The sequence below is a fragment of the Halichoerus grypus genome, chromosome 4, assembly GCF_964656455.1.
Source record: "Halichoerus grypus chromosome 4, mHalGry1.hap1.1, whole genome shotgun sequence".
Lineage (NCBI taxonomy): Eukaryota > Metazoa > Chordata > Mammalia > Carnivora > Phocidae > Halichoerus > Halichoerus grypus.
This window is the reverse complement of record NC_135715.1, coordinates 178,807,866-178,822,912: the sequence shown is the minus strand read 5'-3', so window position 1 is coordinate 178,822,912 and position 15,047 is coordinate 178,807,866. Positions and strand designations below refer to the sequence as shown.

Here is a 15,047-nt window from a genome sequence, read left to right as displayed (position 1 = left end):
TTTTAAAATTCCTGTTTTAAGGGAACTTACCTCCCAGAGTTTCTTAGGATGGTGCTAAAAGACAAATCTCAGACCCCTCTGCAGAATTTTGCAGCTCAGTATTCCTCATGGGTGTGTCTGTTCCACACTGCTTTTAAAAAGTTTTAGGGAGAGGGAACTGCATTTTTCTTGTCTAAAAGCAAGTCATTATTGGACCCACTTCTTCACCTAATGAATGCACATAAATTACCAGGATCCAGTTGAAACTAGTCCCATGTTCTTAATATTTCTAAATGTTTCCAATCCGAAGGACAAAATAAGCACAACTATTTGGTATAGCTACAAACTGAAAACCATAATTAAAGAGAGACATAACTAAATACAACATGTGGGTTCCTTTGCTATAAAGGACATTTGTGGGGCAGTTACCAAAATGTGAATAGGGTCTATGTATGGATTCTATGTATGGATTAGATTGCTGAACTGTATCAGTTACTTTTCTCATTTGGATAATTGTACTGTGGTTATGTAAGAGAGTATCCTTGGTTTTAGGAAATATGCGCTAAAGTACATAAGGATAAAGAGAAACCATGTCTGTAACTTATCCTTAAAAACTTAAAAAAAATAGTAACTGTGTGTGTGTGTGTGTGCGTGTATATGTGTGTGGGGAGAGAGATGGACAGAGAAAGAAAGAAAGAAAACATGGTAAAATGTTAACATTTGGGGAATCTGATGAAGGAATATTGGAATTTTTGTAATTTTCTAGACTTTTTTTTTTTTTTAAGATTTTATTTATTTATTTTTGTGAGAGTGAGGGAGCACGAGCAGGGTGGGGGCAAGGGGGCAGAGGGAGAAGCAGGCTCTGGGATCATGACCTGAGCTAAAGGCAGACACTTAACCAACAGAGCTACCCAGGTACCCAGGTGCCCAGAATTTTTATTTTCTACAATGAGTATTTCTGAAATTATTTCAAAATAAAGAGTTAAAAAAAAAATGTAATGGCCCTCCCTGAGACCTACAGAATCAAAGTCTCTGGGGAATTTGTATTTTAACAAAAATCCCCAAGTGATTCTTAAATAGGCTCTAAAGTTTAAAAACTTCTGATATAAAAAATACAAAAAAAACCACACACAGTGGAAGACTCAATATTTTTGAGATATCAATTTTCTCCAAATTCATCTACAGACTAATCTCAATAAAAAATCATTTTCAATGAAAATCCCAGCAGGCTTTTGTGTGTGTGTGTGGAAATAGACAAGCTGAACCTAAAGTGCAAATGGAAACACAAAGAATCTACATGATAATCAAAACAACTTTGAAAAAAAAGCACCAAGGTCTGAGGACTAATGAGATCTGATTCCAGAAATTATTATAAAAAAAATTTTTTTTTTTTTTTTTTTTTTTTAAGATTTTATTTATTTATTTGACAGAGAGAGACACAGCGAGAGAGGGAACACAAGCAGGGGGAGTGGGAGAGGGAGAAGCAGGCTTCCTGTGGAGCAGGGAGCCCGATGCGGGGCTCGATCCCAGGACCCCGGGATCATGACCTGAGCCGAAGGCAGATGCTTAACGACTGAGCCACCCAGGCGCCCCTCCAGAAATTATTATAAAGCTACAGCAATCACAACAACATTGTACTGGCATCAAGATACACAAACAGATGAATGGAACAGAATAGAGAGTCCAGAAGTAAACCCACCCCTATACAAATACCTAACTTTTGATAAAGACACAGGGCACTACAGTAGAGAAGGGACAGATTTTGTTTTTGTTCTGTTTTTTAAGACATGGGGCTGGACAACTGGATTATACATATGTGGAAAAAATGAACTTAGACCTTGTAGCATATACAAAAATTAACCCCAAATGGATCACAAACCTATATATAAAACATAAAACTATAAAACATGTAGAAGAAAATGCAAAAAATCTTTCTGGCCTTGGATTAAGCAAAAAATTCCTACATAAAACACCAAAAACACAATCCACAAAGAAAATATGGATAAATTGGACTCTATCAAAATTAAAAACTTCTGCTCTTTAAATGACACTGTTCAGAGAATGAAAAGATAAACCCTAGAGTGGAAGAAAAATCTATACAAAGTACATAGCTGATGAAAGACTTGTATCCAGAAGAACACAACCAACTTTCTGAACCCAATAGAAAGAAAACAAGCAACCCAATTAAAAATGGGCAAAAGATTTAAGCAGGTACTTCAAAAGGTAAGATATACAGACAGCAAATAAGCATATGAAAAGATGCTCAACATCATTAGCCACCAGGGAAATGCAAGCTAAAACCACAATGAAACACTACTACGCACTTATTAAATTGCAAAATTAAAAAAAAAATGGCTATATCAAGTAATGGCAAGGATCTGGAGCAACCATGCACTGCTGGTGGGAATAGAAAATGGTACAACCACCCAGGAAGAAAGTTTGTCAGCTTCTTAAAAAGTTAAACCTGGGGTGGCTCAGTCAGTTAAGCGTCTGCCTTGGGCTCAGGTCATGATCTCAGGGTCCTGGGATCGAGCCCTGTCTCAGGCTCCCTGCTTCTCCCTCTTCTCCTGCCCCTCTGCCTCCTCCCCCCAACTCATGCTCTCTGTCTCTATCTCAAATAAATAAATAAAATCTTAAAAAAAAAAAAAAGAAAGAAAGTTAAACCTGCAACTGCCACACCATGATCAGCCATTCTGTTCCCAGGTTTGGAAATAAAGAATAAAGAAAGCACATGTTCATACAAAGACTTATAGGCAGAAGTTCACAGCAGCATCATTCATAATAGCTACAACCCAAACATTCGCCAACAGATGAACAAATTGCAATGTATCCATTCACTACAATACCCCTTCAAAACAAAAAAGACAGTGAACTATTTATATACACAAGATCCAATCTGAAAATAATGATGTTGGGTGAAAGAAACCAGACAAAAAAGAGTATCTATGGTATGCCTCCATTTATATAAAACACTACAAAATGCAACCTAATCTGTAGGACAGAGAGCACAGTGTTAGAGATGAAGGGCAGTGGGGATGAAGGAATTACAAAAGGGATGTGACAAAATTTTGGGATGATGGCTATGTTCATTATCTTAATTGTGATGATTTCTTGGGGATATATATATGTCAACTTACCAAACTGTATACTTTGTGTATGTGTAGCTTACTGTATACCAACCACGCTTCAAGAACACTGCTCAAGTAAATAAATAAACCCATACAGTAAAAGATCATGGTCCAATCCAATGCCATCCTAGGCAAGATACAACCTCTTGAGCTCCAGTTTTCTCATCTAAAAAAGGAAATGTAGTCATCTCTGTCACAAGCAGTTACAGGTAGAAGATGGTCAACAAATGTTGGCGCTCTCTTTGTCAGCTTCCTACTTTCCAGTTAGCAGTCTGGAGGCCCACAAGCTAGGATGTAATGCTTCAGTTTCTTGAATATTAAGATCAGATGGCAGGTGATCCAGCAATCCCACTTCTGGGAATTTATCCAAAGGAAATAAAATGAACATCTCAAAAAGAAATCTGCCCCCCTCCATGTTCACTTAAGCATTGCTTACAGTTGTCAAGACATGGAAACAATGTAACTGTCCATGGATAAAGAAATGTGATAATGTCTATAATAACACATATATATTATTCAGCCATAAAAAAAGACAGAAATCCTGCCATTTGTGATACCACTGGATAGACCTTGAGGACATTATGCTAAGTGGAATAAGTGAGACAGAGAAAGATAAACACTGTATGATCTCACTTGTGTGTGAAATCTTAAAAAGAAAACAAAACTAATTCATAGGTGTGCCTTGGTGGCTCAGTCGGTTCAGCGTCAGATTCTTGGTTTCAGCTCAGGCCATGATCTCAGGGTTGGGAGGTTGAGCCCTACATCAGTCTCCATGCCCAGCGTGGAGCCTGCTTAAGATTCTGTCTCCCTCTGCCCCTCCCCCCCAAAAAACACAAACACAAAACAAAAACAAAAAACTAATTCATAGATACAGAGAAGAGATTAGCGGTTGCCAGAAGCAGGGGGGTGGAGGGGTGGGCAAAATGAATGAAGGGGGTCAAAAGGTACAAACTTCCAGTTATAAGATAAGTAAGTCCTGGGGATGGAATGCACAGCATGGTGACTATAGTCAACAATACTATATTGGGTTGGTTTTTTTTTTTTTTTTAAGATTTTATTTATTTATTTGAGAGAGCGAGCGAGCGCGCACAAGCAGAGGGAGCAGCATGCAGAGGGAGAGGGAGAAGCAGGCTCCCGCTGAGCAAGGAGCCCAATGCGGGCTCCATCCCAGGACCCTGGGATCATGATCTGAGCCGGAGGCAGCTGCTTAACTGACTGAGCCACCTAGGCTTCCCAACAATACTATACTGTATTTGAAAGTTGCTAAGAGAGTAAGTCTTAAAAGTTCTCATCACAAAGAAAAATATTTGTAACTATGTGTGGTGATAGACGTTAACTAAATTTATTGTAGCAATCATTTTGTCATAAACACACGTATCAAATCATTATGTCATCCACCTAAAACTAATACAATAAGACTGGATGACAGGTATTTAACATTTATCTCAAGGAAAGTGTTTGATTTCATGACTAAATGAAACATTTTGCGATTTTTAAAATTTCAAGGGCTAATAGCTTAAACTCATTTCCTGGAAAGAAAAATGCATTCCAAGATTTTGATTTAGAGATCTTAAAATACACAGTAATAAAAACTCTCTTGACGCCATTGAAAGTAGCTATTACATCAATTCCTTCCTTCAAGATCGATAATTGAATGGAAAGAAATTAAGTAAGCTCTTATCCTACCTTTCCAGTAAGAATTGAATTGTAGGGTAATCAAATGGCCCTAGATGATGGAAAATTACTCTTTGCAGAAATTCTAGCTAGTATGCCAAGAACGAATGACAGAAAAGAAAACTACCAGTTTGCAGTCCCAAACAGCAGTTGATTCAGGCAAGGATCATTAATGGAGACCACTAGGTGAAAGGGCAATGGTCAGTGGAGAACTTCTGTTTGCACATGCCAATTACCAGCCCTCAGATTACTTCCTATCTGCACCCACCAATCACGCTTAGACATTACTAATGGGACAACTGGACACTGTGTACATCCTGACATGATGGGATGTGAAGCACACGGTGGTGCCTGGGAAGAGGCCTTGCCACAAAGGTTTCATCTGGATCTAATCAAGCCTTGGGGCACCCGGGTGGCTTAGTCAGTTAGGCGTCTGCCTTCGGCTCAGGTCACGATCCCAGAGTCCTGGGATCGAGCCCTGCATTGGGCTCCCTGCTAAGCCTGCTTCTCTCTCTCCCTCTGCTACTCCCCCTACTTGTGCTCTCTGTCTCTCAAATAAATAAAATATTAAATATAAATAAATCAATCTAATCAAGACTTAGACCTAACTTCCACTGTAGAAGAAATACAGGGGGTTGAAGAACAGGTTAACATTACAAAGAAGCAATCAGGAAAACCCTGAAAGGGAGAATCTTTGCAGGATAAATAACCTGATTTCTTTAGTGCTTCACTGACAAACAGGGAACACTGTTCTAAATTAAAAGACATGTAAAGACCAAATGCAACACAAGGGTCTTGTTTGGAACCTGGTTCAAATAAATCACCAAGAAAAGTGTATTTTTGACACAGTTCAGGAAATATCAACTTAGTTTAAATGATTTTAAGCAATGATTGTTAATTATGCTACATGTGTACTATGAGTATGTAAAAAATACTTAATTTTATATATGCATACCAAAGTATTTAGGATTAAAATATACTGTGACTTGTTTTTTATTTATTTTTTTTTTAGTTTTTTTTTTTCCTACTTGACAGAGAGAGACACAGAGAGAAGGAACACAAGCAGGGGGATTGGGAGAGGGAGAAGCAGGCTCCCCGATGAGCAGGGAGCCCGATGCGGGGCTCGATCCTGGGACCCTGAGATCATGACCTGAGCCGAAGGCAGACGCTTAACGACTGAGCCACCCAGGCGCCCTACTGTGACTTGTTTTAAAATGTTTGCAAAAACAATAGATAAAACTAATATGGCAAATTGTTAAAATAATTATAAACACAGGTAATGGGTATATGAGAGTTCATACACTTCTCTCTACTTTTTGCATGTTGGAAAGTTTTCAAAATAAAATTACCGCTATATATAGTACAAAATAATATGCTCCCAGCAACACAAATGTCAAATGCATGCAATAAAAGCATTTAAAAGGTCTGCAAGCCACTCTAGTCTGACTCAAATTAAGAATCATTAGTCAGACCTAAGTCACTAGTTCACTCACATTTGACACCTGTGGTTCTCCCGCCTACTTAGAGCCATGTGACCTTGAGCAATTGACTTCACCTCCCAGCTCCCTCATTTGTAAATGCGTACCGGGGTAGTGCCTACATCACAGCGTTGCTGTGAGGATGACGCAGGTTAATACAACTAGAGACACATGGGTGGAGAGCCTCCCTTCCAGGTGACAGAGTGGAGAGAGTCATTCAACCAAGTATTTATTTTTGCCTTCCAGGGGCCAGGCATGGGCGGAGTGCTCCTTCACTGAGCTGGTGAACAAGGCTGGTCATTCAGACCTCTCTCAAGTAACCGCAGGCATGCGTAAATACAAGCAATGATGAGTGCCATGAAAGAAAAGGACCAACCCTGGGCCACCAGAGATGTGCGACTGATCGGCAAGGAAGACAGTCTCCAAGTTCAAGCCATTGGAGTGGGCGGCCCAGCAGTGAAAGCAGGGACCCTGGGCAGAATACTTGGGTTTGCGGCCAGCTCCTCCAACTGTGACCTTGAACAATTTACTTCACCTCTTAGTTTCCTCATCTGTCCAATGAGTGCAGGGATGAACACTACTTGTCTCATAGGGTTGTTGTGAAGATCGCAGGGTTAATAGTGTATGGTGCTTAGAATAGGACTTGGCACACACTAAGCCCTCAATAATTGTGTTTGTTACGATGTCAATGGTCCTTTGCTCCTTGGAGTGTAATGCTACCACACTTGTCTCACGGTTTGGCCTGTGAGGACTTAATGAGTTCACGGTTTGAAGTTCCTTTTTCAGTAAACCCTAGCTGTACACTAGAGTCACTTGGCGAGTTTGTGTATATACACACACACATTTATATGGTTACATAGATACAAAATATTGATGCACGGGGCTCCATTCTGTAAGGAATGAATTAGAGATTCCAGGGATAGAGCCTGGGCATCTGTATTTTTTTAGAAGTTCCCCTAGTGATTCTAATGTGCAACCAACCAGGGTTGAGAACCACTGACCTAAGCATTCAAAATGTGAAACCATTTCAAAAAAGTGTAGACCTCTACAGTGCAATGAGTTTATTATTACTGTTATTGTGGCTTCCACAGTGTACAACCCATGACCTTAGTATAGCATACAAATGATGTTAGCCTTCAGAAGAGTGCAAGTTCTCAGTAATTCCTCCCTCCTTTCATACCATCATTCCCCATTTATTCCAAGAGCTGAACAAACATCCAGGAAAAAAAGCGCTCAGGTAAGCCACCCTGCTCCATCTAGAGACTGCCTCAAGGTGCCTTTCTCGATAGGATTAACTTGGGAACAAGCTAGAACACACCTGTGGGTCGAGTTATTTACATATAGAAGCCACCCGACCCAAACTGATGTTTGCTGCAGCCTTCCTCGTACAAAGGTACCTTTCTGCACCCGGATGATCTTAAACACGGAAAAGCTAATACGGCTATTTGTCACAAGGGTGGGATGAGGAAGGAATCAGGCTGTAAATACTCGGGCATTGGTTTTCTATGAATTCAGGAAACAAGTTTACTAACATTTGCGGGGCCATATAGTGCAATGTTCCATGGCTTGATTGGATTGTGGTTACATTTGGGTGTATTCATTTGCCAAAAGTCATCAAGTTGTATAATTATCATCTGTGCCTTTTACGGTAGGTAAGCTACGCATCAATTAAAAAAGCACAGGGGAAACAGCTGCCAAAGAGTTGCTCGCTACGAGGTGCACGTGCGGGGAGAAACCAGAAGAGTCCCAAGTTAGTTCGAACTCCCCTCTTTGACCTGCGTGGTCTGACTTACACGGGAAGAAGGGTTGGAGGATCTAAGCATGTCCTTGGACAAGGACTGTCCGCGAGGGAGCGACGGAGGCCCCCTGCACCGCGGAGTCTGGCCTGGATCTTGAGCGCCCGGAAGCGCGCGGGGCCCTTACCGAGCAGCAGGAAGGACAGGACCCATTGCAGCACCGCGGCCGTCTGCAGCCGCCGCGCCAGCGGGATGTTGAGCGGCGCAAACTCGACCTTCATGCTCCGGCCCGGGAGAGGACTGCGCCGACTGCGGGCGTCTCGAACCCGTTTGCTTGGTGGCGCCTGGGAGGAACGCGCGGCCGGAATTGGGCCCCGCGCGGGACAACCCCGGGGCAGCGAGGGGGAAGCGGCGGTCGCCGCGGAGCGGGCGGGGGCCGGACTTTGTCGGCGGGGGTGGGGCGGGAGGGCTGAGGCTGGGGGCTGCCAATCGCGCGCGCCCAGGCCCGGGTGCAGCTGGCGCGCCCAGGCCCGGGTGCAGCTGGCGCGCCCGGGCGCATTGGCCCGAGCGCCGGGGCGCTGGTGAGGGCGCGCCACTGTGGGTACTAGGGACGGCGAGTAGAGGTCAGCTGGTGGCCTGCCCGAGGTCGGCAGCGTGGGCTTCCCCAGCCTTGCTCCACCGGGATCTCCACCGGGATCTGACCATTGTTCAGGGGATCGATCACCTTCAGTATCCGCCCTTAAACCCACCCCTTCCTCCGAACACTCTGGGGAAGGTTTAGTTCAAGGAATCGCCCACCAGCTAGAAGGAGGCACGGGACGTAGCTTCTTTGCACGCAGGGTACTCTTGTGTTTATTGGTCTGTGTCCCCAACACCACTCTTTAACTGCAGGGGGAGAGGGGAGGCAGGGATCTGGCCTCCTCTCTTGGGTACTCAGATCCCTACACTAGTCCTGGAAACTTTTCATTTATTCATTCATTCAACAGATACTGACTGAATACCTACCACAGGCCAGGAACTATTCTGGGCCCTGAACGTATACCTGGTAACCTAGTCACGCAGTACAAATTATGGGCAGAGACAAACATTAAGCAAAATAACTACACAATTGGGTGTATAATTGCAAAGTGAAATCCTACTGTGAAAGAGTGAAGGAAGTAGGACTTAGGCTGGAGGTCAGGGAAGTCTCTGAATAAGTATATAACAGCTATATATATGTATAGCAGTATATAACAGCTTATAACAGCCATAAAGGTGAATCTAGTTAAGTGAGGGAGTCATCCAGACAAAGAGGAGCACATGTGCAAAGGTCCTGTGGCTGAAATTCAAGGAAAATATATTGGGAGTTCAGGGAACAAGGAGGAGATTGGGGTGGAATGAGGCAAAAATGGTGGCCAAAGGCCAGATCCTTGCAGGCTGTGTTTGGGGTTCAACTATTTACCCTAACACCTGTCACTGAAGGGTTTCAGTTATGATGCATTAAATGGATAGATTCTGAATAGTTGCCTAGTCCTTGTGAGCACCGCTACATTTTTTAATACTAACTACTGTATAGTTGAACAACTCCAAGTGGCAGGTGCCTGTTAAGTCATTGCTAGAAGGGATCTGCAACAGGGCAAAACAAAGTTGACTAGCCACCCCCACCACCATGCCCCTTTCTCCAACAATTCTAATAGAAAGTTGGATACAAATGAACACTTAAGGCAAGGTAGTTTAGGGAAGTTGTGACTTTTTGTATGCAAAACTTGCTGGTTTGTGCTTTTTGTTTTTCCTAGTTGAGGATTCACTTTCTTCTTTTAGACTTCTTGCCTGAGCCTTCCCCCAGTGCTACTGGGGATACTATGAGTACACACTATTTCAGATGTCATGCAAAGCCCTTTGCTCATCCTAGAGCAACCCTGTGAAATAAGCATTAGCTCATTTTGCAGTTAAATCCAGGCTCAAAGTCACACAGCTGGCAAAGTGGGAAAGATTCAAATACAGTTTTGTCTAAAGCCCAGAGAGGAGAGTCATCCCTTCATTAAATGAATCTCACATGGAACAAACGACTGAGTGCTCGCCTTGCATCGGCATTGCCCGTGGTGTTGATAACACAAAAGTAAATTAAGACATGGTCTCTCAGCCTTTGAGCATTCATTCATTGATTATTTATGAAAAGGCTTCTTGTGCTAGGCACGAGCTGGGGAGTGGGTATGGGCTATAATAGTGAACAAGAAAGGTCTCTGTCCCCTTGGGGCTCACAGCCTCCTGGAAGAAACAAAATAACCACATGGGTATAGAACCAAATGTATGATAGTGCCTGAAAGAAACATGCTCGTTCCAGTGATGGGGAATAATGAACATCTATTTAGAACAGATCGGAAATAGGAGTGGAAGTAGGCAGACCCTAAGGAAGCCACCCTAGGGTGAAAGTAGGAGATGGTGGTGTGGTCTACTGTGGTAGTGAAGGAGGATAGAGATGGATTTGGGATATGTAAGGGAAATATAAATGGTAGGATTGGCTAATTGGATTCACAGTTTCTTGGTAAATAAGCCATCCAGGCTTCTCCTAATCATGTGACGTTTACTGTACTGAATCATGCTCTTGTCACTTTTCCAGGCCCTCAGCTAGTAGAAAACGCTGTTAGACCCTAGCACAGCACACTGAAGCAAAGCATGGCCCCTCCAGGGTGCAGCCAATCACCATCTTAAGCAACAATTAAATCACTCACTCATTTAATATTCAGCACGTCTCTGTGTATGTATCGTGCCCCAGGTTATTGCCGCTAAATGATTACTGAAATTAAATGGTGAGAAAGCTTTAATTTATCAAGCTATTCAAAACCAACTCTTCTCATATTTCCAGAACTAAAACTTACATGAAAACATGAACCGTAAACATTATCTTTCCAAACTACACATTTCATGGAATGGGGAGCTGAGAGCAGAGAAGTTCAGTGATTTGCCCAAGATAACCCAGCCAGTTACTGGCAAGGAATAGACCTAGCTCTCTTCCTAGCCTACTAAAATGGATGAGGAGAAGCAACATGGTATGGGATCATGGTTTCAAACTTTGACTCTAGCAGGGGAATTTTTTTCAGTCTTCAAAAGATCTCCGACTGATAAAAAGAAATCCAAGTGAGCCTGCTCTTATTGGAAAAGAAGGTGGGGAACCCACTTTCTCAGCATTTCCCCACTTCCCATAGCGACTATATTTGTAGCAAAATGAAATTGACATTAAACAGTTTCGGAAGCTCGGACCGTTTGGCAAAACCCAGTTTGGAAGCTTATTTGGCTTTTTTGTGTGTGTGGGCATCCTAATATTTGGAGAAGTACAAGGTCTGAATGGGGTTGCAGTTAAAAAAAACCCCATCATATATGTCAATATTACTGAGTGCTTACCACCTAGCAAGTACTGTACTCATGCTTTACGGTGCTGTGTCTGATGTAAACCTCCCCCCCCCCACCACAACTGTTCTCCAGTCTAGGTACTGTTATTCTTGACCAGTGAAGAAATCGGGACCACAGGTGAAACGAATTGTTCGCCTATTAAGTAGTAGAACTAAGTGTCTGTGTTTTGAAAATAGGTTTGTCTGTTTCCAGAGCCTGAGCACATAACTGCTGTTTCTTAAATGATAGCACAAGGAAGGAAGGGAACATCATCAAAATGGGGAAGTCACGGAACAGTGAGCAGAAGAATGCAGAGGACCAAATGTGTCATAGTTTGGGCTGGGATTATTCATTCAATCCACAAATATTTACCAACCACATACTGTGTGCTTGGGCATTGGGTATATGTGAGTGAATAAAACATACATAAATTTTCAAAAATTCAACCACAATATATCAAACACCTGTGCTGTGGCAAATCCTGATGCAATCATGAGGATAGGAAATCATCGCTGTCCTGCTTGGAGATCTGAGATTCCGCCAACCTAGGGTGGTTCCTCTTTCTAAGCCTCAGCTCTAGTTAAGGAATAAGAAGATGACAGTTCAGATTGCCTCATAGGTTACAAACCCTACCCGTGGAAATGACTAGGGTGGTTCCTCTTTCTAAGCCTCGGCTCTAGTTAAGGAATAAGAAGATGACAGTTCAGATTGCCTCATAGGTTACAAACCCTACCCGTGGAAATGACTACTTTAAAATCGCTTCCTTGGGGCGCCTGGGTGGCTCAGTCGTTAAGCGTCTGCCTTCGGCTCAGGTCATGATCCCAGGGTCCTGGGATCGAGGCCCTGCATCGGGCTCCCTGCTCAGCGGGAAGTCTGCTTCTCCCTCTCCCACTCTCTCTTGCTTGTGTTCCCTCTCTCGCTGTGTCTCTCTCTGTCAAATAAATAAATAAATAAAAATCTTTAAAAAAATAATAAATAAAATCGCTTCTTTGTTTTAGTTTTTTTCCTGTGCATTTCACATCAGGTAATTTCAACTAACAGGAAGACAATGTTTTGCCATAACATGACATTTTATTGCAGCCTAAGCTAATATGTTCCCGTCTTTTTTTTTTTTTTATGTTCCCATCTTTAAGTTGAAAAGGAAATAGTATTCTTCCCAGATTGAGAGTTCTCAGAGGGGATAGTTTAGGACAAAGGTCACCGTGCCAGTTTTCATAAGGTGCATTCATCATAAAGGCAAATATTCTCCTTCTCTCTCGGACACACACACCCACACATTCATGAAACTCAAACATCATGGTTACCATAATTCACTGAGAGTGACCAGATCTGGTTAAAGTCAATAGAAGGCCATCATAATGGTAGTTTCAATGGAATGCCCTTCAAGAAGTCCTGTTTTCAACACTCTTTTGAACTAAGTTCAAGAAATTTGCTCTGGCCCCCCTGTTTTCTTATTGTCCTTTCAATTAACTTATTTTATCAATCTGACAGGGCTTGAGTATGCTTGCTCTGGGCAGAGTTGCAGGAGTCTTGCCCAAGATAGCCGCCATGATTTCTCTTCTCATGAGGCTTTGTAGCCACCATGATTCCTCTTCTCATGACCCTCACCCACACTTTCATTTGTACTTGGTCTGGAAACCCACTTGAGGTTCCAGCAACCCAAGCGAGGGAGGAATGAGGAGAAAGAGACTGGAAAGGTCTACAGCTACCGACCTGGGGCCTGGGCCCGCTCTTGAAAGAGGCAGTCAACAGTATCCAACAGCAGTGTCCTTGGAGGTATGGCACAAGGATCCACCACTTCCAGTTTCCAAGAAGGTCCAATCCAATGGGTTCGCTTGCACTCATGTTTGTAACTTTCTGGTTGTTTATAGCTACTTGGTATATGACCTGTTGATTCTTCTGGTCTATTATTATTACTTTTTTTTCTTTAAACACATGCCATTTCCCCAGTCCTGGCTGCTATCATTGCTCCCCTGGATTGTTGCAGCCTCCTAACTGGTCTTCTTGCCTTGAATTTTGCCCTCTGAACTAACACCCCTAATTCCTCTCCATAATGTACCAAAGTGATCTTTCCAAATTACTTCATTGATAATGTTATTTCTTTGCTTAAAGTCTTTGAATTTCTTCTCATTGTTCTTAAGATAAAGTCCAAACTCTTTAATGTAGTTTTGGGCCCCGCATTACAGAGCATCTGCTTACCTCTTGAGTCTCAGGTGTAACTCTCCACCTCTCACACTTTAAGCTTTAAGCCATCTGAACTTCATTCAGTTGAGCAACCAAATTTCAGGAAGAAGAGGGAGACATCTGGGGCTTAAGAACAGCCATTTATTTATTTATTTATTTATTTATTTATTTATTTTTTTTAAAGATTTTATTTATTTATTTGAGACAGAGAGAATGAGAGAGAGAGAGAGCACATGAGAGGGGGGAGGGTCAGAGGGAGAAGCAGGCTCCCTGCCGAGCAGGAAGCCCGATGCGGGACTCGATCCAGGGTCTCCAGGATCATGACCTGAGCCGAAGGCAGTCGCCCAACCAACTGAGCCACCCAGGCGCCCAAGAACAGCCATTTAAATGCTTCCAGGTTTCTCTCCACTAGCTTTTCTCTTGGTGTTAGTATCATTTTATCTCTTTGCAGATTAGTTTCTCTAAGTGGTGGGAAACATGGCCACCAATGACTCCAGACTTGTACCTTACTGCTTCCACCATTGAATAAAATGGAGCTCAAGTTCCCTGTGGTCCCAGGTCCAAGATCCAGCTTGGATCAGGTGTTTACCCCTGGTACACTGGCGTGGGATACAGGGTTCCATTGCTTTAGCATGGTGACTCAAAGGTTTACCTCATGCAGAGAGAAATAAGGCATGCTGGGCAGGTTGTCTCAAGTTAACTCAATCATAACCAGTCAGAAGAGAGAGATGAAGGAGGAGTTAGGTCAAGTGAAGTATTTCTGGCCTGGGTGACTTGGCAGATGGTGGTGACTTTGAAAAGGATAGGAAGCACACAAGGAAGAGTAAGTTTAGGGGAAGAGGAAAGTTCAGTTTTTGAGTTGAACATGCCAGCCTGTTGGACATCCATGTGCAGATATTCAGAAGTTGGTAAGAAAGGTGCACAGAAGAGAGAGATGGGCTGGAGTTTAGAATGGGCACCGTCTGCATTTAGGGAGTGGTAGAAGCTGAGACTGTTGGGGGAGAAGATCACCAGACATAATTCCAGAAGGTATCCTACACTGAAGGTAGGGCAAGGTAGTGTAGGGGGCAGAGGAGGCTGTGAGAGTTAGTATGTATCAAGTGCCAAAATCTAACATGAATTACTCTTAAAATTTAAATAACCATCCTATGGCATACCTATGGTGTGTGTATTATTATTACCTTCATTTTACAAGGAACTGAGGTTTATCAGTAATCAGTGATTGGTCCAAAGTCTCAGTGAGCAGTAAATACAAGGTTGTTTTTCTTTTTTAAGATTTTATTTATTTATTTATTTGATAGAGAGTCACGGCAAGAGAAGGAACACAAGCAGGGGGAGTGGGAGAGGGAGAAGCAGGCTTCCCGCTGAGCAGGGAGCCAGATGCAGGGCGTGATCCCAGGACCCTGGGATCATGACCTGAGCTGAAGGCAGACGCTTAACAACTGAGCCACCCAGGCGCCCCTAAAGACAAGGTTTTAATCTGTTACTAACTTACAGAA

The 15,047-nt window shown here is 42.8% G+C and overlaps 1 protein-coding gene across 10 annotated transcripts in view; it reads right to left on the bottom strand.

Moving 5' to 3' along the window:
* MOGAT1 (monoacylglycerol O-acyltransferase 1) overlaps window positions 1-8,386 on the bottom strand; it is a 101,096-nt gene extending 92,710 nt beyond the window's left edge. For 5 of the 10 annotated variants that reach the window (XR_013447384.1, XR_013447383.1, XM_078071362.1 and 2 more), the window contains exon 1: window positions 8,183-8,385. Coding sequence is in view for 7 of the 10 variants with exons in the window: in XM_078071362.1 (XP_077927488.1) it covers window positions 8,183-8,276 (94 nt within the window). In the remaining 3 variants the exon portion in view is untranslated. Of the gene's footprint in view, window positions 1-8,182 lie in introns of all 10 variants that reach the window. The other 5 variants (XM_078071363.1, XM_036098693.2, XM_036098692.2 and 2 more) reach the window with 3 other exon arrangements.
* Between the last annotated feature and the right edge of the window lie 6,661 nt (window positions 8,387-15,047).